General features: G+C 60.7%; 1 protein-coding gene across 1 annotated transcript; it reads right to left on the bottom strand.

Annotated features, from left to right (window-relative positions):
• Window positions 1-1,110: 1,110 nt before the first annotated feature.
• On the bottom strand, window positions 1,111-22,941 carry RBMS2 (RNA binding motif single stranded interacting protein 2). The gene is made up of 14 exons (XM_075901862.2): window positions 22,791-22,941; window positions 10,059-10,234; window positions 8,163-8,221; window positions 7,273-7,364; window positions 5,993-6,150; window positions 5,787-5,866; window positions 5,116-5,225; window positions 4,777-4,823; window positions 4,553-4,646; window positions 4,097-4,147; window positions 3,460-3,570; window positions 3,296-3,376; window positions 2,631-2,717; window positions 1,111-2,291 (listed from the first exon to the last, which is right to left on the bottom strand). Exons 1-13 carry the CDS (start codon window positions 22,854-22,856, stop codon window positions 2,637-2,639), a joined length of 1,206 nt encoding a protein of 401 aa, XP_075757977.1. The 5' UTR covers window positions 22,857-22,941; the 3' UTR covers window positions 1,111-2,291; window positions 2,631-2,636.
• Window positions 22,942-23,315: the final 374 nt, after the last annotated feature.

Genomic DNA, 23,315 nt, shown 5'->3' with positions numbered 1-23,315 from the left:
CGGCATTTGTCTGTTTCTCTCACTAACACACATCTTGCTCGCGCGCAATACACACACCACTGATTGTCAGCTGCATAAGAGCTATTTTCTCCAAGGGGCAAGTCAAGCCAACCCCCCTGCCCAGGAGGGTTAGGACGGGGGGGGGGGAGTTCTGAAGAAGGGAGGACAGCAGAAACGGGGAGGCCCAGTATGTCCCTTGGAGAGGGGGTCGATCTGTCTGTTTCACAGTCTGTCCAATGTAACAGATATGGGGGGAGGGATGGGACTGCGCCAGCCGGGGGGGGGTGTCTATCCAGCAGGGCAGGGGGCGGGGTTAGCACCATCTGCGGGGAGGAGGGAATCACAGCAGAGCATTTCACAAAGGGGGGAGGGATGTTGTTTTGAGAACGTGCGGATGAGTCTAAAGTGCCTGGTACCTTTAAGAGCTTGGTCTCCAGGTAGAAAAAGATTGGGGGGGGGAAGATGGGGGGGGCAGCGTTCCGGTTTATTGCACTTGTCCTGCCTCCTGCTATGGTGTGCGTGGGGAGGGGGAGATCCAGGAGGAGCTGGCATGTGCATAGAAACAAGGTCCCCATCTGTAGCAAAGGCAGCAACAGCTCTGTGTCCCCTCCTCCCTCCCCAAAAAAACCCACCACCACCGAGCACCCACCTCTCAGGAGGAGGGTGGGGCAATCTAGCCACGCCCAGAATCCACCCCCTCCCCAAGCTTGTCCACCTAGGTGGAGGTGGCGTAGGCAAATGGGCCACATCGTCTTCCTCCCATGGCCCATGCCGACTGGCTGGTCCTACCGCGGTAGAGAACACTGGGCGGGGGGCTGTTGCGTGTTGCCAATCAGCTGTCCCTCCCCCGCCATGCACAGATCACCGCAGCGGGGCGGGGGGGGGGTATTCACCACGACGGCAGAGTGGGGTTTGCTGGCACAGTCCGAAACGCAGGCAGCGTGAAGGCACTGTGGATCCCCCAGGGTGGAGAGGGGCCGGGCCGGTGCCAGGTCCCCTTGAGTTGTAGGCGCGTAGGGAAGGACGGAGAGCGGGTTCCGTCGCCAGGGCAGAGAGTCTGGAAGCACAAGACGTCACTGGTGACGCAGAAAGCAGCACGAGGCTTTTGGAGGGGAGGGGGGGGCGGCGAGTCCCGAGTCCTGACCCAGGCGCGGAGCAAGTCCAAGTACGTAGCATCTAATAGTAAGGACAGGGGCTGGAGCAGGGATCACAAATCCCCCAGTCCGAGCTGAAGTCCGACATGAGCAGCAACCCTGTGCAGCAAAGCTCAAGCAGGGAGAAGATCAGGGATCCTAGAGGTTTCCTGGAGCGGTGTCCTGGCACGGAGTTTGTGGACAACTTTTCCCCTGCCAGCCAATGCATGATGCTGTGTACATCTCCTGCCTCTTCCTCCCATTGGAAACTCACAGATTCCTGCTAGGTTTGTCTCATTAGATATTTTTTTTTTTTTAGTGTTTCTTTTTTCCTTTCTTTTTTTTTTTTTTAAATTTTTCCTTTTTTATAAAACCCAGGAGAAAAAAAAAAAAAGCAAAAAACATTAAAATTAAATGCAGGGCTCTTTTTTGTAGGTTTTTGGTGGCCTTTTTTTTTCCTTTTCTTTTCAAGCAACCCCTTTTCCTCCTCTTGGGGAAAAAAAATCTGTATCCTACAGTGGCATTCAGGCGTGGAGAAACGTTGGGGGTGGGGGGGGGGGAGAAATGGGCGGAATCGGTCAGGAAGCAGGACAACCAAAACCAAGCGCCCCCCCCCAAAAGTAAAACTCTTCAATTGTTGCATATTTTCCTTACCAAAAAAAAAAAAAAAAAAAAAGAAAGGAACAAAAAAGTAATCCTTAAACGACAAGAGGAACAATTGTGCCAGAGATTCGAATCTGCAGCTTCTCCACTCTGGGACAGCCAGATCCACCCTTCTGGTTCAACTCTTTCCTTCAACAACCACCCGAAAATAGGGCTTCTTCAAAACAAGGACAAAAAAAAATAAAATAAAATAAACCAAACACATTGGTTTTCCTCATATTAAAATAGGCCTCAGTCCATCTGTCTGTCCGCACGGAGTGGATCTGGTCCAGCTCTCCCCCTCCCCATTCCACCGCTTTGGTTCCTTGGTGAGTAGAGTCTATTGCCGGTTTTGTTGGTTTTTTTTTTTTTTTTTTTTACAAAACTGTTTTTCTTTGCAAAAGAAAGAAACGAACGAAGAAAAAGAAAATTCGATCTTCTAGATGCAGCACAAATCAAAGAGGCGGCGGCCGTCTCCTTCGGGGCAAATGCTCGGAGCAGGGCCGCCTGGCCCAGCTGAAAAGAGAGATGGGTTCACTATGATATTTGGGTCCTGTTCCCCACCCCCTGAAGCCAGCCAGCCAGCCAGCCTCCGCCTGAGGGCAGGATCAGAGCTACCGCCCCCTACAGGAGAAGGGCCTCATATCCTATTCCCTGCCCTCTAGCCAGCCAGACCCTGCCCTGAAGCCGCCCTGCAGCTGGTGCCTCAGAGAGGGGAAAGGCCCCATATCCTATTTCACTCTCCACCTCCAATCCCACCCTGAGCCAGCCCATTCCCTGCCTTAGGGCCACAGCCAGCACCCCCCTGAGGGGCAAGCAGTCATTCCCCGACACCCCCCCACTCCCAGGCCTTACCCGACGTTACTTGCTGTATTGATAGGTGTAGGCAGCATGATCTGACGGAGACTCGACAGCCACTTGGCTCTGCTGGCTGCTGTTCTCCTGAAAAGCAGCCAAGCCCAGGGAGGTTAGAGGGGTGGGTGACGCTGGCCTGGCCTCCCTGCTTGGCCCGGCCTCCCTGCCTGGCCCCTGGTCCTCAGCAGCGGACAGGAGACCTGAGAAAGTGTCCCTGCAGCAAGAGGCGCTGAGTGAGTCCTTCCCAGCCAATGCCCCATGCTGACGGGCTACCAGCCAGTTGTTCCAACCTGGAGACAGGCATCCCCATCACGTCGTCTCCTAGCCTGCCAGGGCTGCTGCGTTGGCTGTCCAGCCGCTGCCGCGCCCTACCCCAGAGGTGGCTGCATTTCAATGAGTGAGCCCTGCTTGCTTATTCCTATGCTGCCATGCCCCGGCCCAGAAGCAGCTGCATTTCAATGCAGGCTGAATGATCCCCAAGGTACTTATTGCTGTGCTGTCCACGCACCACCCTAGAGGTGGATGCAATGCAGAGGTGGGTTGGGAGGCCTGGCTGCTTAATGTAGAAAATGCTGCGGAGAGGGGAAGGGGAAATGAGAACCGGAGGCCTGCAGGGCTTCCATCCCCGGCACACAGCTGTCCCCCAGCCCGGACAGGCCCCTTACCTCAACTGAGATGCTGGAGGAAGGCACGGGCGTGTACTGAGGGATGTAAGCTCCTTGCATAGCTGCTGCCGCTGGCATGTACTGGGGAGGGAGAGAGGAGACGTCAGGGGGCAGCTGGCGCCCGAGGAGCCCAGGGGCCTGGTGCCAGTGGACGGGGGTCTTACCGTGCCAGTGCTACTGAGGGACAGGTGGCCCAGCTGCTGGGTCAGGGGTCCCATCATGGAGGCAGGCTGGATGGAAATGGTGTGGTCCATGGTAGGCGTCAGCATTGTCCCCTGCAGCAGAGGGGAGAATGGTTAGAGAAGTGGGGGCGGGGGGGGGGGGGGGGACACACCTGGCAAGGAAGGTGCCAAGGGCCAATCAGCACCGGACAGGAAAGGATGGAGCCCAGATGAGGGGTAGGGAGGGAAATGCAGCCAATCAGGGCCAGGGCAGAGCCTGGACCGTGGGAGTCGGTACAGCCAATGAGCACAGAGTTGGGGATGGAGCTTGGGGGGAGGGGCAGAATGGCCAATCAGCACAAGAATGTGGCTGTGGGGGCGGAGCCTGGGGGCCAGCACAGCCAATCGGCATGAGGCTGGGGCGGAGCCTGGGGTTGGCTGAGAATCTGGCCCCAGAAAGGTCCTTTCCCCGGTGGTGTACAGGAAATGATGTCAGAGACCCGGTGAAGAGCAGGAAGTGATGCATAAAGTCGGTATCCATGACTTCCTGTTGGCAATAGGAAGTGAGGCAATTGGGCCCCGTGGCCACCAGGAAGTGGGGTCAGAGGAGCCTCATTGGCCCCGTGGTGTCAAGCCTCACCGTGGGCTGCATGAGGTACGACTGGTGGTGCATCCAGGACGGGCTGTGAACCTGCAGGAGAGGGGTGTCAACGGGGTCCCGGGCTCCCCAGCCGGGGGTCCCTCCCCACCAGCCCGCACCACTGGTGTGGCCCCCCCAGCCTCTGAACCCCCCCGCCAGGGGTCCCACCCCGACATGCCCCCCGGGAGCAATCCCACCCAACCCCCGACATAGCACCCGCAACAGGGGTCCTGGCACTGCCCCCCCCCGCTCTTGACATTGCCCCCCACCGGGGTCCCACCCTGACATGACCACCCCCAAAAAGGGGCAATCCCAGCCCCCTCATGGCCCCCTGCCAGGGCTTCCACCCCGGACACAGCTCCTCCCACCAAGGGTGCCACCCTGGGCAGCCCCTGCCATGGCCCCTGAACCCCAGTTCTGGGGGGCTCAGAGCCAGGAAGGGCCCGGCACTGGTACCTGGTAGGAGGACATGGGCGATGGGAGGTAGGGGGCGAGCGTGGTCTGGGCGATCATCCTGTTGGGGGCCAGGCTGTAGGGGGTCGGGTAGAACCTGCGGGGGGAGCGGGGGGGGTTACACTCCGCAGCCGGCAGTGGGGGAGGGGAAGCAGCAGGGATCCTACGGGTTACACGACTGTGGGGTGCACAGAGGGGAAGTCCTGGGGGGGGCCACGGGGACTCACCCGTTTTGCAGAGCCGTGGTGGGGTCGTAGGTCAAGGTCATGCCGCTCTGTGGGGACACAACACGTGTCTCAGCCCTGCCCAGGAGCTGCCCCCCCTCCCCCTCCCGCCACCACAACCCCCAAGGCACCCACAGCTCTGCCAGAGCATCCCAGGGCCTGGTCCTCCGGCACTCCAGAGAAGACGGGGTTAATGACCCCCCATCCGCGTCTCCCCGCAGCCGTCACAGCCCACCCCAGGCAGCCCGTGGGAAGGGAGTCCAGCCCCTCCACCAGGGCCAGGGACTGGGCCCCTTGCCTGCCCCCCCACAACCCCCTCCCCCCCCCCGGAGCCATTCTCACCGTGTCGCCGTCCCGCGGCCAGGCCCGCCCGTTCTGCACGTATTTCCCTTGGGGCTGGCGCTTCTTCTGCCCCCCGTCGGCAAACTTGCAAAGCAGCGGATCTGAGGGAGCTGCCAGAGACAGAGCGAGGCCAGTTTCAATCCGAGCCCGCAGCCCCGCCCTGCTCCTGGCATGCAGAAACCCCTGTCCCTGCCGGTGCCCCTCGCTCCCGGCCCCCGGCCCTGCCGGTGCCCCTCGCTCCTGACCCCCAGCCCTGCCGGTGCCCCTCGCTCCCGACCCCCAGCCCCCGCCCCCCGCCCTGCCAGTGCCCCTCACTCCCGACCCGCTGCCCCTGCCCCCGCCCTGCCAGTGCCCCTCACTCCCGACCCCCAGCCCTGCCGGTGCCCCTCACTCCCGACCCCCAGCCCTGCCGGTGCCCCTCATTCTTGACCCACAGCCCCTGCCAGCCCAGCCCTGGGCTCCCCCAGCCCTGCCAGTGCCCCTCACTCCCGACCCCCAGCCCTGCCAGTGCCCCTCACTCCCGACCCGCTGCCCCCGCCCCCCGCCCTGCCAGTGCCCCTCACTCCCGACCCGCTGCCCCCTACTCGCCCAGTTTTTTCTGAGTCCTGCCTAGCGGGAGTCAAACTCAGAAGGGAACGTCCCCACCTCCCATTGCAGGCCTCCCTGCCCACCTGGAATCCCTGGGGGGGTCTTGATGTATTTCCCGTTGAAGTGGGTGATGATGGCTTCGCATTTCTCCGTCGACTCCATTCTGGGGGCGGGGAGAGAAGACCTGAGCCCAGCACCAACATGCCCGCCCCACGACAGTGACTTCACCCCCCTTGGCAGCACCCCCCTCCTGCCAGCCCCACAGGTGCCCCGGGCGGGCGGCTCTGACCTGGCGAATCCGACGCCGCGGCTGGTGCCATTGGGGTCGCGCAGGACGCGGGTGGAGATCACCTGCCCAAAGGGCTTGAGCATGACCTCCAGCTCCTGCTCGTCCACGCTGAGCGGCAGGTTGGAGATGTACAGGTTCGTGGGGTCCTGCTCCTGTTGCTATGGAGACACAGAGTGAGGGGCAGCCCACAGTCCCCCAAAGGGCTACATGGCCCCCCCCTCACCCAAACTCTCCTCCAGATGCAGAATTACCTTCTCTCCCGCCTCATGGAGCTGTGGGTCGGGAGTGCGGGGCACTGGCAGGGCTGGGGGGCAGGGGCTGCGGGACGGGAGTGAGGGGCACTGGCAGGGCTGGGGGGGCAGGGGCTGCGGGGCGGGAGTGAGGGGCACTGGCAGGGCTGGGGGGGCAGGGGTTGCGGGTCAGGAGTGAGGGGCACTGGCAGGGTTGGGGGGGCAGGGGCTGCAGGGCGGGAGTGAGGGGCACTGGCAGGGCTGGGGGGGCAGGGGCTGTGGGTCGGGAGTGCGGGGCACTGGCAGGGCTGGGGGGGCAGGGGCTGCAGGGCGGGAGTGAGGGGCACTGGCAGGGCTGGGCGGGCGGGGGCAGCGGGTCGGGAGTGCGGGGCACTGGCAGGGCTGGGGGGGCAGGGGCTGCGGGGCGGGAGTGAGGGGCACCAGCAAAGTGAGAGGCGGGATCCCAGGGCTGTGACATTCGGGGAACAAGGGCAGCTGGGCTCCGCGTCCAGGGACAACCCTCCCCCCCAAGATTTCTGAATTTTTTCCTGTGGGGCAGGACAGAACATCCAAATCTGACCCAGGGAAGAATCCTGAGTTCAGCTCCACCTGCAGGGCTCTGGCCTGGCCTGAGATCAGCCTCCACTTGCCCCCCCCAGCTGAAATTGCCCTGCGGAACGGATTGCTCAGAGCCCCCAAAGCTTCCAGGGGCAGAGCTGACACCCAACTAGCTCCAGGGTGAGTTGCAAACCTGCAGAGCAAGTGGGGGGGGGGGAGAAAATGAAGAGGGGATACCCCAGGGTTCGGGGAGGAGCTGCTGGGGATCAGAGCACTTGAGGGTAGCAAGGTCTGGACAGGGAAGGGAGCGCCCACAGCTGGCACCATTCACCCTTTCAGGGCTTTAGGAGGAGTCGAGTGGCTGGAACTCCCTCCGCCTCCCCCCCTCAAAAAGAAACTTCTTTCTTTCTCTATCTGCAGCCCCCCCCCATGCTGATTCTCCCCCTCCCCCCCCCCTTTCCATGCAGGGCAGGAGGCATCCAAGGTTTTTACCTTTGCCATCTGGGCCTGCACCCCACTGGCCTTCAGCGCCGTCACTGCCTTCTGCGCTGCTGTGGGGCTGTCGAAATCCACGAAGCCATAGCCTGGGGGAGAAGGGGAGCTGTGAGGGGGGGGAGGACCCAGCAGCCTCAGAGCAGAGTGTGTGTGTTGGATAGCGAGGGTGTTGCAGTTTTTGTTTCAAAGCTCTTTATGAGATTGTTACTTCCCACCACCCTGAGATCCAGCCACCTCTGGCATGGGGGCAGGCACTGGGTGTAGGGGACCCCTTGGCCAGCATGGCGATGCAGCTGGCTCTGGGGTGGGGGCAGTGGCTTGTTACATGGGGGCGCCTTATTTGGCACGGCGATGCAGCTGGCTCTGGGGTGGGGGCAGTGGCTTGTTACATGGGGGCGCCTTATTTGGCACGGAGATGCAGCTGACTCTGGGATGAGGCACGGAGACTGGGTATATGGGGACCCCTCTCTAGAATTTATCCAGAGCCCCAACTTCTGGGGAAATATAAGAACGGCTACACTGGGTCAGAGCAAAGGTCCATCTAGCCCAGGGTCCTGTCTGCCGACAGTGGCAATACCAGATGCCCCAGAGGGAGGGAACACAACAGGGAATCCTCACACGCTCCCTCTCCTGTCACCCATTTCCTAACAGAGGTTAGGGACACCATTCCTACCCATCCTGGCTAGTAGCCATTGATGGACCCAACCTCCATGAATCTATCTAGCTCTTTTTGGAACCCTGTTAAAGTCCCAGTCTTCACCACATCCTCCGGCAAGGAGTTCCACAGGTTGACTGCGCTGTGTGGGAAAGTAGCAGGGGCTTCCCTGAATAGGTTCCCAGGAACCCGTGACCCTCCCGTGCTGCTGCCGTGGGACATCGGGCCTCACCTTTACACTTGTTGGTCGTCTTGTCCAGGATGGCTTTCGTGGAGACGATTTTGCCGTATCTGGAGTGGGGACAATGCCAGAGGGGAAGTTAGGCTACGTGTGGGGCACAGCGGCCAGTGGGACCCATAACGGGAACGTCCCACAGTGCCTGCCCCCCAAAATGTCACCCAGCGTTGAGATGCAGCCACCTCTGGGGTGGGGCAGGAGGCTGTGGAACAGCCTTGCTGATAGGCCGGGAAGGGAAGGTGACCCCTTCGCTGTGGGTCGGGCTGTGGATGTTGCTGCCCCCATGGCAGGAGGGCGATAGGGGGCAGAGCTCTGGGAGTATCGGTGAGATGGAGATCAGTTCCCATTGGTGCCTGCTAAGATGCCCCAGCCAGGAAAGGGTTAACCGAGGAATTCCCAGGGGGTAGACACTCCCAGCCCCCCCCCCCCCCCCGCCCTTCAATGCTGGGGCTCAGAAGATCTCCCCTCCCCAGGATGCAGCAGCCATGGGGGCCCTTTAAAGGGCAGATTCTTTCTGAGCCCCCACCCCAGGCAGGGAAGGGAAACAGCCCATCCCCCCTCCAGGGTCAGGCTGGCCGGATTTCCTGGCAGGCAGGGACCGAGACAGGCAGGGTGGGGGAGGAAATGTCACCAGCAGCCAGATTGGCCAAGTCCCTAGCGCTGAGCGGCACCAGGGTATCCCCTGAGCCCAGAGGCAGGGCAGGGAACATGGCAGGGGCCTGTGGCTCTGGACAGAACCCACGGAAATGGGTAGTGGGGAAACTGAGGCAGGGAGCGCGATTTCCCAAGGTCCCCGAGCAAGCCCCTAGCACAGGTGAGAAGAGAACCCAGGAGTCCTGGCTTCCATCCCTGCCCCACCTTCACTTTAACCACTAGACTCTGCTTCCCTTCCACCCCCCCCCCCCGTGCCTCAGTTTCCCCCTCTGTAAATTAGGGCCCATGTTGCCCCTGCCTGGGAACAACCAGCGAGGCTGATTTAACCCTTCGCAAACCGTGCAGCAACCAGCAACCCTGAGCACAAGGGGGCGGAGCCACATCCTAGCAGGAAGCACCCGGCCCCGGAAAATTGGAGTGTTATTGTCCCCCTCCCCCGGAATCCTGACCCATCCCTGAAGGAGTTTCCCCCCCAGCTAAGAGCAGGTCTTGGAGCCCCTCCCCTGGTGAATTCCTCATCCGAACTACACAGGCTTGCCAGGGCCGGCGCCAGCCCTGGGCCAGTTCCAGCATTCCCGGCCGGGGTGAGTCGAGGTGACGGGTAGCGACCGCCCTCCACTCACAGCAGCTCCTTAGCTGGGCCCCCCCCATCCTCCCCACACCCCAGAGCCTCTCCCGTCCCCCCCAATGCCAAGGGCCAGGTGGACAGTTTGACCCAGTGCCTGCTGGGCACCAGACGCAGCCAAGTCCCATCCCAAAGTGGGGTGGCAGCCCCCCGCCAGGCCACCACTGGGTCAGATCCTGGCTCCCCCTGGCAGGGCTGGGGGGGTGCACAGGATGTAGAGGGAGCAGGAGCCCGAGACTGGATTCTTGTCCCAAAGGAAACCAGGTGCTGTCATGAGCTGGGAGTATGGGGGGGGGAGAATGGGGGGTCTCCATCTCAGCTTTGTTCAGTACCCCCAGGTGGAAGCATTTGGAGGGGACAAGGCCTGGGGGTCGTGGCCACATCTCAGCCTCTGGCTAAGACCTACGGGAGCATCCATAACCCCACATGGGTGCCCCCATCTCCCTTCCCCCCCCCCCACGTTAGGCCGCTCCGTCACCCATTTCTGCCCCCCACCGGGGAGGATGTATCAGCCCAGTGGACACTTCCCCCGATCCCACCCCGATGCCCCAGGGTGGAACCCCCCCTCCCTCCCTCTCCCCTGGAGACAGCCAACCCCCGCCCCGGCCTACGGCTGGCACAGCTTGACGAGGTCCTGGTCGGTGGTGCCCGGGTGCAAGCCCCGGATGTAGAGGTTGGTTTTGCTGAGCTGGTCTCCTCCTCCCCCGCTGCTGCTGCTGCTGCTGTTGTTGTTGCTGCCGCTGGGACTCGGGGGCGCCATCTGCTGGGCGACTGACACATAAGGCTGCTGGGACACAAGAGGGGGAGGAGCCAGTGAGATGGGGGCAGGACTCTCAGGGGATGTTGGTGGGTGCAGTGGGATCTGTGGCCACCTGGCTCACAATTCCCCTTCCAGATCCTTGCATCTTTCCTCCTGCCCCGGCCTACTTTTCCCATCCCCAGGGTGTCTGGGGAGCAGGAGAGGCCAGCCGTCCCCACTGTAGCAGGCAGGGAACAGGAAATGGGATGGCAGGAAGGGGCAGTGGAAGCTTCTCTGAACCCAGGCCTGACTGCAACAACCCCGCGTAGCACTGGGGGCATGCAGCCACCTCTGGGGGGGAAGCACAGTAGGGGGAATGTCGGGCTGAGATGCCCTCACAAAGTTCTGTAATGCCCACAGGGGAATGGACAGAGGCTAATGCAAACCATCCTGGGTGCAGTCAATGGCACAAGGCCTCCGGGTGGGGCAGGGAGTGAGTCAGGGTGTGTGTCAAATCTAAGACTTCCCCCCCCAAACCATCCCCTCCCTCTGGTTCAGGCTTGATCGTGGGCCCCCAGCTGCTAACTGCCCAACTCCCTGCCCTGGCTTAGCCGGAGAAGTCTAGGCCCAAATGTGCCTGGGCCCACTGCGGGGGGGTCAGATCACATCTGGGGGGCTCAGAAGTGCTACCCCCCCCAGGTATGTACACACGTGGCCTGTCCCCGGGAGAGGCAGCAAAAATCCCAGCGCTGCCACCAGCTGAGCAGCCAATGGGAATGCAGCATGCAAATAAGTTGACACCAGCTTATCTGGGCATTGGCTGATTTATCAGTGACATCACAATGAGCTGGCCAATGAGGAACTCTGCTCAGAACAGCTTTAATATTCAATTACAATTCTTCATTGCAGGGGTGGGGACACGACCTGATGTCTCCACCCCCCCCCCCCAACCCTGCCAGTTCCATTGGTGCCCTTCACTGGACCCACAACCACTGCTAGCCCAGCCCAGGGCTCCCCCCCCCACACACGCTTCCCTTCTTTGGTTCTCAGGCCTCCTGGGTTCCAGCCCCAGCTCTGCCACAGCCTCGCTGTGCGACCCTGGATGAGTCCCTTCCCCCAACCATGACTCAGTTTCCCCATCTGCCCGGGCTGGGGCTGTGCTGCCAGCCAAGCGCAGAAGAGGTCTGCTATTTGCACTCCTCCCGGGTCTTGTCCCAGCAGGGCCCAACAGCCAGGCCTGCTGGCTCCTCGGGTTTATCTCCCGGCACAGGCAGGAGGAAGCTGACTCAGCCACAAAAGAGGCTCCTCTGTGGAAATCCGGCCAGATTCCTGCAGGGTCACAGCCCCAGCATCCAAAGCACCCACCTGACCTTTAACATGCCGAGCCCTCACCCGAGCACCAGGTAGAGCTGGCCTGGATCCCAGTGGAGCAAGCTGCAGGGTAAGACGCCAGCTGCTCCTGCACAACAGTGCCAGCTGAGGGACTAAGAGATGGGACCAAGGTCATGTGGTGAATCAGTAGCGCAGCCCAGAATCGGCACCTGGGCTCCTAGCCACCAGCCCTCACCCTCCTTGGAGTTCCTGTGACATGGATCGGCTGCTGCCCTGGGCCTGGCAGTGCCTGGGGCGGGAGGGATCCTGGGGCAGCGGCCAGGACAGAGGAGCAGGAATCCCCTCCCCATCCTGCGCTGAACCGCAGGCCCCATAGGGCAGGTTTCACACCTGGACCCAGAGCTCCATGTTCAGTTCAGCCATAGGGTGAGCCCAGAGGGGGACCGAGCCCCCCAACTCAGGCCTGTAGGGAGGCTCAGCCCGACCCCATGGACTTTATCAAAGTGCTTTGCAGCTGGACCCCCACCGCCCGCCCCCAGACCTGGCAGGGCAGGATGCACCCTGGCGGACGGAAGGGAGGGACCGTGTGACGCAAGAGGAGAGCCATAGGGCCTGGATGCCTGTGCCTCAGCGTGCGAGGGGCGTGCAACGCACATGCGGGGCCGGGCACAGCAACTCCCTGCTGCCCAGACTGGGCCGTGATTTGCTGAGTGAGGTCAACAGGGCGGGGGGGGGGAGGACTGGCTTCACTCTGTGTGGGCGTCGCTCCACATTGCAAAACCGCCGCAGCGTTCAGGAAGGGCTGGCGCAGAGCTCAGGAGAGGCCCAGGGCTGGGAGAGCAGGGGCTGCGGGTCGGGAGCGAGGAGCATCAGCAGAGCTGTGTGTAGGGAGGCCAAGGCTGGGCTGGCAGGAGCGAGGGACATGGGGGGGCAGGGGCTACGGGGCGGGAGTGAGGGGCACCGGCAGGGCTGGGGGAGGGGAGCTCAAGGCTGGAAGATCAGGGGGCTTCTAATCAGGCTTGAGGGACATTGGCCCCTCCCTGCCGCTGCCTCACCCCTCTCTCCCTGAGCTCTCAGGCCTTCGCTCCGGCTGCCAGGCTGGTGCTGCTCCTGGGGCCAGTTGGACCCAGGCTCCATGCCGCTCACGCTTAGCAGGCCTGTGCCAGGCCAGACCTCCCCAACCCTGGTTCCATGGGACTGGTACCACCAGCTCCCGTGGACCCAGGGGCAGGACACCACCGGGGACCTCACCACGAGGATCCACCTTCGCAGACGCTACCTGACAGCAGTGGCCTGGGGGGAGTGGCTGTCAGGAGCAGCGCTGGGGGCTGGTCCATGCTCCTGCCTGAGCCCAGACTGACATGCGAGTGTCTCTGGAGAGAGATGCAAAGTCAGAACTCACCCCAGAATTCCCAGGGCCTGTGTGTGCGAGGCACAAATCATCGGGGCATCAAAGCAGCTACAAGCTAGAACTCTGGCCCTGCCCTCCTCCGAAAGCCCTAGCGAGTTAATGGGGGAATCTCCAGTAGCGTGAAGCGGTAAGGAGTCTATGATCCACACATAAGCAGTTCCTGTACCATCCAGCAGAGGGCAGTGCCAGAGGCCCACATGCACTGGCTCATTAGCAAAGCTTTGCTCTGCCCAGGGAGCTCAGGCTAATGTCTAGACTGCAGGCTTCTTTCAGAAGAAGCTTTTCCAGAAGAGATCTTCCGAAAGAACTCCCTCTTCCCCGTCCTCACGCGCCTTTTCCCAAAAGAGCTCTTTCGGAAAAAGGCTTCTTCCCCGTAGAAAGAGGAAAAACTATGTAGCACTTTACAGACTAACAAGATGGTTTAATAGGTGATGAGCTTTCGTGGGCCAGACCCACTTCCTCAGGTTTAGCAACGTTGGAAAGAGAGGTTTTAGAAAAAGGATTACCAATGTGGGAAAAAACCCCTCTGCTCTTTCGATTTTCTTCCGAAACACAATTGCAGTGTGAACGTAAGTCAAGTTTTTTCAGAAAAACGGCCGTTTTTCCGGGAAAAAAAATCTGTAGCCTACACATAGCCTCAAAGTCCTTGGCAAATACTAATCTATCTACTCCTCCTTGGAAGTACTGCTGGGGAAACTGAGGCCTAGTGTGGGAAAGAGATAGTGGGTGCCCAAGGGGAGTCCAGGGCCAGGCGGGAACAGAGTCACCTTCACAAAACCAGACACAGAAATGAGTGTCTGTCAGGACACTAAGAAGGACCCCAAATGGAACAGGATCAGGGCCAGCGCCAGAGACCTGAAAGAGCCCCAGACAGGGTGAAACAGAACTGGGTCAGGGGAGAACTGTTTCCTCATTTGAGGCCTTCTGGACACAGAAGAAAGGCGATGGATCGGTTTTCCAGGAGGGGCTGGGAGCCAGGACTGCTGGGTTTTCACTCCACTTTACTGCAGGCTCTTGAGCGCGACATGGCTGTGCCTCAGTTTACTTACACACACACCTCCACCCACACACACACACCCCCCCACCCACCCACCCCGGGTCACAGCGCCTATCCCAAAGATTCCTGTCTCCAGCCCATACCTTGTGGGTGAGCTTCACCCGATCTTTGCAAAAGCCTCATCTCCAATGCAGCCTTCCAAGGGACAGAGAAACCCCCCCAGGACTTGGGGAGCAGATCCAAGGCTCAGACTCCTCCTTGGACCACGCGCCTAGTCGGGATGCATCTAGCTTCACGTCCCGGCTCCTGCTTAGCCTTTGCCTCCGAGACTGGAGGGTGGAATAAATCCCACCTCAGCATAGCCAGCTCTGAGGGGCAGGACCCGGCTCTCCAGGCATGTCCACGCAGGCAAGAAAAGAAACACCTGGAAGCACGTGACTTGGCCTCAGCCACGTTATCAGCATCATGTTTGAACATGGGTGTTCAGAGAGGCCGGATACCCTCCCCTCCATGGCTCATTTCACTCCTGGGCTGCGCTAGCGGAGCACGCAGCTCCCACCAAAGCTGCCGGGTGGCTTCGGAGAAGCGCAGGTGGTCGGTGGAGACAGCTACCTGCCAGGGGAGAGGCAGGAGATACCACTAAGTGGGTAGTGAAAAGGAATGTGGAGCATTCTGCCGGACATGGCACAGTGAACAAGGCGGGGGGGAGGGCTTGTCTAGAAGCCCAGGGGAGTTAGGTGCCAGACTCTCATTGTGCACCTAACTCCCTTAAGCCCTACCAAAATCCCACCCTGTGACCCCCGGATTGCAGCGCTGTCCCCGTGAAGCCGATAGGACTCTGCACGTGGGGGGAGGGCGTGGCACGGGAGACACCCCTGACCGCAGCAGCACGTTGGCACGGACTCACCCAGGCGTGGGCAAAACAAGGCGTTGGAGGCAGGGGAGGGTTCAAGAACTGAGGCCGCAAATGTAGGTGCAATGGAGGGGCTGGGCCTGGTGAATCAAGCAGCAGAAATGTGCTGCAGGGGAGTCAGGACTCCTGGGTTCTCCCCTGCTCCAGGACAAAGGCTGCTGTGATCCCACCTGGGGTCTTCTCCCAGCTACACCCCGGCCCCAGCGTGTGACCTCAGTCAGGTCCCTGCTCCGTCCCTCGATTCCACCCCCCTTGTCTCTTCAGACTGGAAGCTCTTGGGGGCAGACACAGAACGTACAGCACCTGGCGCTGCGAGCGCTCAGCCTCCTGCTGCAACGCACCCAGGCAAGGAGACAGAGCCGGTGATACTGACAGCTGCCGCGCCAACGCTTTCCACCTCAAACCTTCCCAAGAAACAGGCCAGTTTCTCCGACGCGTTTCCTGGGCTAGGATAGGACTTCAGGTCAGAACTGAAGAGCCTCCGCTCCAGAGCAGCCCACAATCAGAGACCAGCAGTGCTGGAAACCCACACGCCACTCCTTGCTGCTGGTGCAGACCTCACCTAGCCCCAGCCATGGTCGGGACCCTCCAGTACTCCCCCACTGGCCCAGCCAGCTTGTGATGATTTATACCAGTGGTCCCCAACCTTTTGGGGCTGCCGGGGGCAGGGCCACTCACGCACTGGGCACCTGGGGGCGGGGCCGCACACATGCCGCATGCCCGGAGCCGGCACCACCCATGCACCGCACGCCCGGGGGCGGGGCTGCCCATATGCTGCGTGCCCGGGGGGGGGGGGCGGCCCCGATCAGTCGGCGGGTGCTATGGCACTGCATTGGGGACCACTGATTTATACCCAGCGGAACAGCTTGAGACTACCTGGGGGAAACCTTAAGCAGGGACCAGTTTTCCCGAATTGCCTCTGAAAATCCAAACCCGGGCACGTTTGTCAAAGTCCCGATTATTCAAGGAATAATTGTCCCCCTGCTCAGGATCTTGGCACCGCCCCGGAGGGGCGTGGAACGGGAAATGCATGTACAGCGCCGGGGTCCATGCAGGCACTAAGAACTTTTCCACCGTGAAATTCTTTTTCAACAAAAACGTGGCGTGTCCATGTGCTGCCGACACTCCGGATTTTATCACAAGTCTCGCAATTTCGGGTGTTTCTCTGAAAGACCCAGCTCCGGAAGTGAGAGGGTCAGGCAAGAATCTCGGCTTTAGACATTTTTTTTTTTAGTTAGAGTAAATTTCTGGCCTTCCTGATTGCAGGGGAAAACTTGAAAATGTGACCCTCAAGGGTCAGATACAAAGCGAATCTGTATAAAATCTCCTGATTTTTCAAGACAGATTTGTGATTTGAGGGCTCCGGGAAGGGGGGGAGGGGAGGCCCTCAGAGAGCAAAAAGTAACTGGTCAGTTTCGCGCTTGCCTGAGTCAGTTTCACGTCAATTTCACTCTCCAGTTCTCAGACACTAGCACAAGACCCTGAGAAGAGGCAAAGATACAACCCTAGGCCAAGAGTCCGAAGAACTAAGTCCCGTTCTTGGCTCTGCCACCAAATCATGGCATCTCCTTGCCTCAGTTTCCCCTCTGCGGAACAGACCTCCCTTGTAAAGCATTCAGAGATACGACCACAAGATTACGAACGGGGAGGGGGACACGTCGCTATTAAAAGGCTGTTTCTGTTGGAAATCTTGGTATCGGTCTGAGGTTTGTGAGAGCGTCCCTGAGAATTTAAAAACAAAGCCTCGAACCCACAGCCCCCCGAACCAACCCCAAACCAACCAACCCGGAGGCCCGCGGGGATTTCGACCGTTCCAAAAACTGAGACGGCTGCGAAAACACGAGCGCAGATCCCCGGATAGGGTTCACCGTCACCCTTAGCTGCTGCAGTGACACTGGAATGATTCAGTCATTTGCCCTGAAAGAAAAAGGTCCCACTCTTCCGCTCCCCCACCCCAGGAAATGGGGAGTGACATGGATTATCACACCACCACATGCCTGGACAGTGTTGCCAGCGGGGCGGGGCTGACACCGTGACATTCCTCAACGCTGGTTTCTTTTTCTAGTGAACCGACATTGGAAAAGGTTTAGCGCATCCCCGGGCAGCTACTGATCAGTCACAGCACCAGATGCCACCCTCTGAGCCAGGCTTGCAACATGGCTGCGATTTGTCCTGCGCCGGGAGCACCGGGGGAGAAGGGGGCATCCGGTAACCTAGGAGGGGCACAGCACAGCCTTCCCAAGCTGCCAGGCATGGCCCCACCCACACTCCGCCCCCAGAACGCCTGCTGTAGGTGTCCTGGGGGTGGAGTGTTGCTGTCCCCAGTGCCTGCCCTACATGTGCTGGGAGCCATGTGCCCTCCTCCCTCCCTCCCCGGTGTGCCAGGGAAGCTGAGTGCCCCCTCCTGTCTCTTCCCCTCCCAGTGTGGGGGGATGGCGCACGCTCGGCATGCTCCCCCACCTCCTCCCCTCCCCATGGTGGGGCAGGGCTGTTAGGCAGAGCTCAGGGCCTGCCTCCCCCACCAATCACCCATGGGTCCGTGGCGCCTAAGCTACCATAATACACCTAACAAATCACATAAAGAACCCGGCACAGGGGCCCTGATGGGTGCGCATGGGGGCTACTGTGTTATCCCTACTTAATGCCATTACAAAGGTAGCACATCACCGGCTCAGCTTCCATTGCGATGCTCTCACCAAGCCCGACCACGTAGCTCCAGACCCAGTCTGGGGGTTGCCGGGCCTTAGGGAAACCTGGCCTACTCGGCACGCACCGATTTCACGTACACGTCGCCCCACCAAATCCCACAGCAGGGCCAGACAGTGGGAAGTGAGGCACGTGGGCAAACTGGGGCAGGATCAAGCGCCGCGGAACGATGACATAGCCTTCAACGAACAGAACCAGCAAGAAGCATCTCGCATAAAAGGAACAGCCCTGCGCACCGCTCCCATGACCCGTTCCCAAGGGCAGGGGGGATCCTGAACCCATTTTACAGGTGGGCATGTTGAAGTGCAGAGCGGGAAGATGACTTGCCCAAGATGCTAGAACCAGGCCTCCTGGATGCCAAGCCACGCTTTACCCACTAGGCCACGCAGCCTTCCTGCTGCTCCGACTTCCATACAGACCCCTACCCAGCCACGTTGCAGTTATGCTGCTTAGAACTGGGGCTCCTGCACATCCCCACACTGCAGCCCCTTTTCCAGGTGTGGGTCTGGCCAACTCGGAGACCCTAAGGCCAGAAGGGACCCTCAAGATTCTCTAGTCTGACTTCCCGCATGTCACAGGCTGCAGAAACTCACCCACCCGCTCCTGTAACCACTGACCTCCTCTCACTGGCTTTAAAAACACCAAGGCCCAGAGAATCCTTCCTTGACACTGGTTTAACCCTGCGAGTTCCCCATGCCCCCCACCATAAAGGAAGGCAAAAAGCTCCCCAGGTCGCTGCCAGTCTGAGCCTGGTGGGAAATTCCTTCTGGCGATGAGTGGGTGAGACCGACCAGCCGGACCCCGGGAAAGGATGCTCTGGGGTAACTCAGATCTCTCCCCAGCGACTGGAGATATGTGCTACTAGCCAAGCAGCTCCACGACCCATAGGCACTGGAGTGATGGCCCCGGTACCCCGGGCATCTCAACAGGCGAAACGGCTCCCAGGGCGAGGGTTTCATTTCAAATCTAGCCAGAGAAGTCATGTTTAAATACCACCAGGGCCTAGGCAGCCTCCTCCAAGATCTGCCGGCCCATGCCAAGCACCACGGGGCCCTGGTTGGGATCTCTGGATACGTCTACACTGCACGCTAAGGCTGGGCTCCGACTTGGGTTCCAGCCACACCCCGCTTCCATCCGCACACGCACCAGCCTGGCTTGGGGCAGCGAATGCTCAGGATCCAGCTCCTAGGACCCTGTGGGGGGGGTTTAGAACCCGTGTCCCGCTGCGATTCAGGCCCCAGCCCCGTTGTGTTGCAGTGTGGCTGCAGCTCCAGCCGCAGACCCGAGACAGAGGGCCAGTGCGGTGCCATGTGCGTGCGGTGTCGGCGTGGCTGGGAGACGTGAGGCCAGAGGGCTTTCACCCAGCCTGGCCAGGCAGCGTGGACGGGCGATCAACCACGGGCTCAGAAGCACCAAATCCCCAAGCTTGGATCCCAAAGCCGTGCAGACCCCAGAGGTGCTGCCGTACAGCGAACAAACCGGCTCCAGAGAGCCCGGAGCAGAGAGAGGTAAGAGAAGGCTGGCTCGGGTCTTGGGCTGGGCCCTTTACTCAGTGTCTGACCAGCCAGGGCTCTCCCAGGCAGCCATGACACAACTGGAGGGGTTACGCTTTAGCAACGAGAAACCGGGGGAGAAGCGCCCCAGAACAGGGGCAGCCGAGTGGCCAAGACACTTGCCAGGAGCAGGGAGACTCGGACTTGGCTGCACACCCAGAACTGCACAGGTGCAGCCGCGGTGCTTAGTGAAGATAAGACGGGAGCCCTTGTAGCCAAGAAGGTAGGAGTCAACAGGGCGCCCTTGTAGCCAAGAAGGCATATTAGGGTGCAATAGGAGGAGCGTTGCCAGCAGATCTAAGGACGTGATTATTCCCCTTTATTCAGCTCCGGCAAGGCCACATCTGGAGAAGTGGGTCCAGTTCCGGGCCCTCCATTTCAGAAAAAATGTGGGCACATTGGGGGAGTCCAGCGGAGGGCAACCAAAATGATTCAAGGGCTGGAGCACATGACTTCTGAGGAGAGGCTGAGGGATTTGGGCTCATTTAGTCTACAGAAGAGGGAGGGGGGATTTGATGCAGCCTTCAGCTACCTGAAGGGGGGTTCCACAGAGCATGGAGCGAGGCTGGTCTCAGTGGTGACAGATGACAAAGCGAGGAGCAATGGTCTCAAGTTGCGGTGGGGGAGGTCTAGGTTGGAGATTAGGTACAACTATTTCACTAGGCGGGTGGGGAAGCTCTGGGATGGGTTCCCTAGGGAGGGGGTGGAATCTCCATCCCTAGAGGTTTCTAAGTCCCTGGCAGGGCTGATTGAGTTGGATTGGTCCTGCCTTGGGCAGGGGGCTGGACTCGATGATTCCTGAGATCTCTTCCAGCCCTGGGATTGGCGCAGCTCACCCACTTCCGAGAAAGTCAGGAGCAACGCCGCTAGAAATGTTCCCGCCGGCACAGCACTGTCTACACTGCGTTGCTTGGGGTGGGGAGGGGGCGACGTCTTTATACCAACCCACGTCTGTAGTGTAGACCACGCACGAGTCTCCCATGTGCCAGGTATGTGCCCTGGCCTCTGGGCTGCTGTGTGGTCTCTTCCTCCTTGAACATGGAACGGAACCAAGTTTCAAAGCCTCAGCGTTGCTCAGAAAATTGTGCCCTTCTCCGGCCTGCCCTGATACCGACCTGCCTGCTTCCACCGATGTCTTAGCCCAAGTGGGGCTCGCCCTGCTCACTAACTGGGCCGGGGAGGGGGGAGTTCTTAAAGCATCTGGTGCCAGCCCCAGTCAGACACCGGACGCTAGGTGACCCTGGACTCTGAGACAAGTCCCTGTCCAATTGAGGGATGCATTCTAGCTCGACCACCAGAGATGGGCTGGGTGCAGGAACGGCGAGATCCTTTGGCCTATGCTAAGCTGGAGGGCAGAGGAGATTAATTCAGTTGCTCCTTTCTGGCCTTCAAAATCCACAGAGCTATCAGTCGCGCTAGTTTTATATAGCGGCTAGGAGCTCCCCGCCAGGATCAGACCCTCACCAGCGGGAGTTGCCCAAAACAAAACAGCAACAACCACCCAACCATCGGGCCCTTGTAAATACGCACAAGAAATATATAACATGCAACAGCCTAAATAGCAGAGCTCCACGCTGAGTATTTCCACTTGTTAGAGATGAGTAACCCGGACAGCAAATTATGAGGCAAAAATTCCCCTAACTTCAGGAAGGCATATTTTGACTCCCTGTGTCTCGGCTGCGTTGCAGACTTTGGGGGCAGTGACTGAGAACAGCCCCTGTAGGGTGGTGACTGCCTCTTTGGGTGGACCTCACCCCCCCTGCATCCCACAATCAAAGATTCATTTCTCCAAAATCCCTGACAACACACACCCAGCAGCACCTCCACAAACACACACCAATCAAATGGCTGTGCAGTGGTTTGCACGTGAGTGCAACAAACTCACAGATGGAAAGATGCATATTGTGGCTTTCCTGCCCCCTCACACTGTCACACAGACTCACCAGTCCAACACAGATGTGCCGACTACAGCACGCGTGCTAAAACACTAGAACAAGTTCACTAACATGTCACTGCCTCACACGCCAATAGTGACTGTCACAGGTAGGTGCACATGCCCCAAATACACATTGGCGGTTGCATGACACAACGGCAGCTAAGGGAAGACAAACTAGATGCGCATTGACACACACATGCACAATGCAAAAAGCACCCACAATATGTGCCAACACACCCCGTAAACCCGCACCGATAAAGAAGGCCCAAGTGAGTGCGCTGTGAATAGCACGCTCACTGATCCCCCTGGTTTATACCCACAAACCCCCACATGACACACGCGCATCCCCGGAGAAAGTTGGGCCCATTGGGAAAGTGACAGGCCACACCACGCACCACAGAACAATCCTAGATCTCCACAGCTGGCTTCTCTGAGCCCTTCACTTTGCTCTCCATCCCCTGCGTGACTGGCAGGCGGGTCAGATGGCCTGACGCGGCAGAGGAGTCTGGCAGGGGTGCGGAGATCAGGATGTGTTTGGACGTGCGGACACTCGGGGTGGGCGGAGGGGCCCATCAGTCACAGCTGCTGGTCCAAGAGTTCAGCCTGGCTGGCTGAAGCTGCAGACTCATCTCCAAGGCTCAGGACGGTCACGGGGACAGGAGGGAATCGGAGGGGAGGGGGTGCCCAAGGCATGGTCTGCGGAGAGGAGATCCGAAAGGGGAGGGAGAGGTCTGGACTACAGACCTGTCTATCTGGGAGTAATGTGGAGGTCTTGGGCGGGAGGGGGGGGTTCAAAGAACATGGGGGGAAGGGATATTGACAACCCCCCCCAGCTCCGGGGGACAAAGAGAAGCAGAGCAGCGCGTAAGGGTTCGTGGCGCAGGGGCAGCACCGTGGGTGAAGAGGCATGTGAAGGGCAGAGGGTCTCGCTGGTTTTGGAGACGTGAGGATCGACCTGCCCGCCCTACGGCACCGCACGGCGGACGGGGAAACTGAGGCACGGAGCAGGGAACAGGCTTGTCCCCCCACAAGGTCACACCACCAGCCCGTGGCCGCGGCGGAACCAGAACCCAGGAGCCCGCCAGCCCCCAGTATGTTAACCGCCGGCCCCTCCCAGAGCCGGGGAGAGAACCCAGGATCCCTGGCGCCCAGGCACCCCGCTCTACCCCACCAGAGCAGACTCCAAAATCCAACCCCAAAGTCTAATCCCAAGCCCCTAACGCTGCCCCCCACGCCCTGTGACACCCCGCTCGCGTCTTCACGGCAGGAGGGGGACCCTGCCTCTCCCCCACCCCTGCCACAGCGCCCCCAGGTGTCCCTGGAGCCAGGCAGAGTCGCGGGGGGAGGGGGGAGCAGCCGCCCCCCCCCGGCTCACACGTGCCTCCGTCCATGGGAATCTGGTGCCAGGCCCGGCCTGCCTGAGCTATTCACCCACGAATCCCCCCCCGCCCTGCCCCCGGCGCCCGGGATGGAGGTGACCCTCCCAGGCCAGCCCCGCACTCCCGGCTGGGGGGGGGGGGGCAGCTAAGGGGAGGGGGGGGGCTGCGATTCTCCTGCCCGCGCAGCACCGGGGGGGGGAGGGGAAACCGGGGCGGTGCTGGGGGGGGGCAGCGCCCTCAACTTCCCCAAGCACAAAGGCCGGGAGGGGGGGGCTGGCGAGCCGGGCCCCACGGCCAGCGGGGGGCCCCGAGCGGGGGGGCACGTGGGGGCGCCCCCCCCGGGAGGCCCTGCGCGGGGGGGGCGGCGCGGGCCCTACCTTCTTGCCGCTCTTGCCGTAGCCGAAGGCGGCGACCCCGGCCCGCGGCGGGACGGAAAGTAGCATTTTCCTCCGTGTGACGGGCCTGGCGCGCGGGGGGGCCGGGCTGCTGCCTGACGTCACGCCCAGGGAAGCCAGCCTGGAATCTGGGGCCGGGATGACACCCGCCCGCTGGGTCCTAGCGCCGGCCGGGCCCGGCCTGCCCAGCCAGGGGCAGCCCGGGGGGGGGGGTTCTAGGCGCGGGCGGGCAGAGGCGGAGGTTCTAGGCACAAACCGGATGAGCCTGGGGAGGTTCTAGGTGCGGGCGGGCAGAGGCTGAGGTTCTAGGCACAAACCGGATGAGCCTGGGGGGGTTCTAGGCGCGGGCGGGCAGAGGCTGAGGTTCTAGGCACAAACCGGATGAGCCTGGGGAGGTTCTAAGCGCGGGCGGGCAGAGGCTGAGGTTCTAGGCACAAACCGGATGAGCCTGGGGAGGTTCTAGGCGCGGGCGGGCAGAGGCGGAGGTTCTAGGCACAAACCGGATGA

Source organism: Pelodiscus sinensis, chromosome 31 (assembly GCF_052426305.1).
Source record: "Pelodiscus sinensis isolate ZL-2025 chromosome 31, ASM5242630v1, whole genome shotgun sequence".
Taxonomy (NCBI): Eukaryota; Metazoa; Chordata; order Testudines; family Trionychidae; genus Pelodiscus; species Pelodiscus sinensis.
The sequence above is the reverse complement of the archived record's forward strand: the minus strand, read 5'-3'. Positions and strand labels throughout refer to the sequence as shown.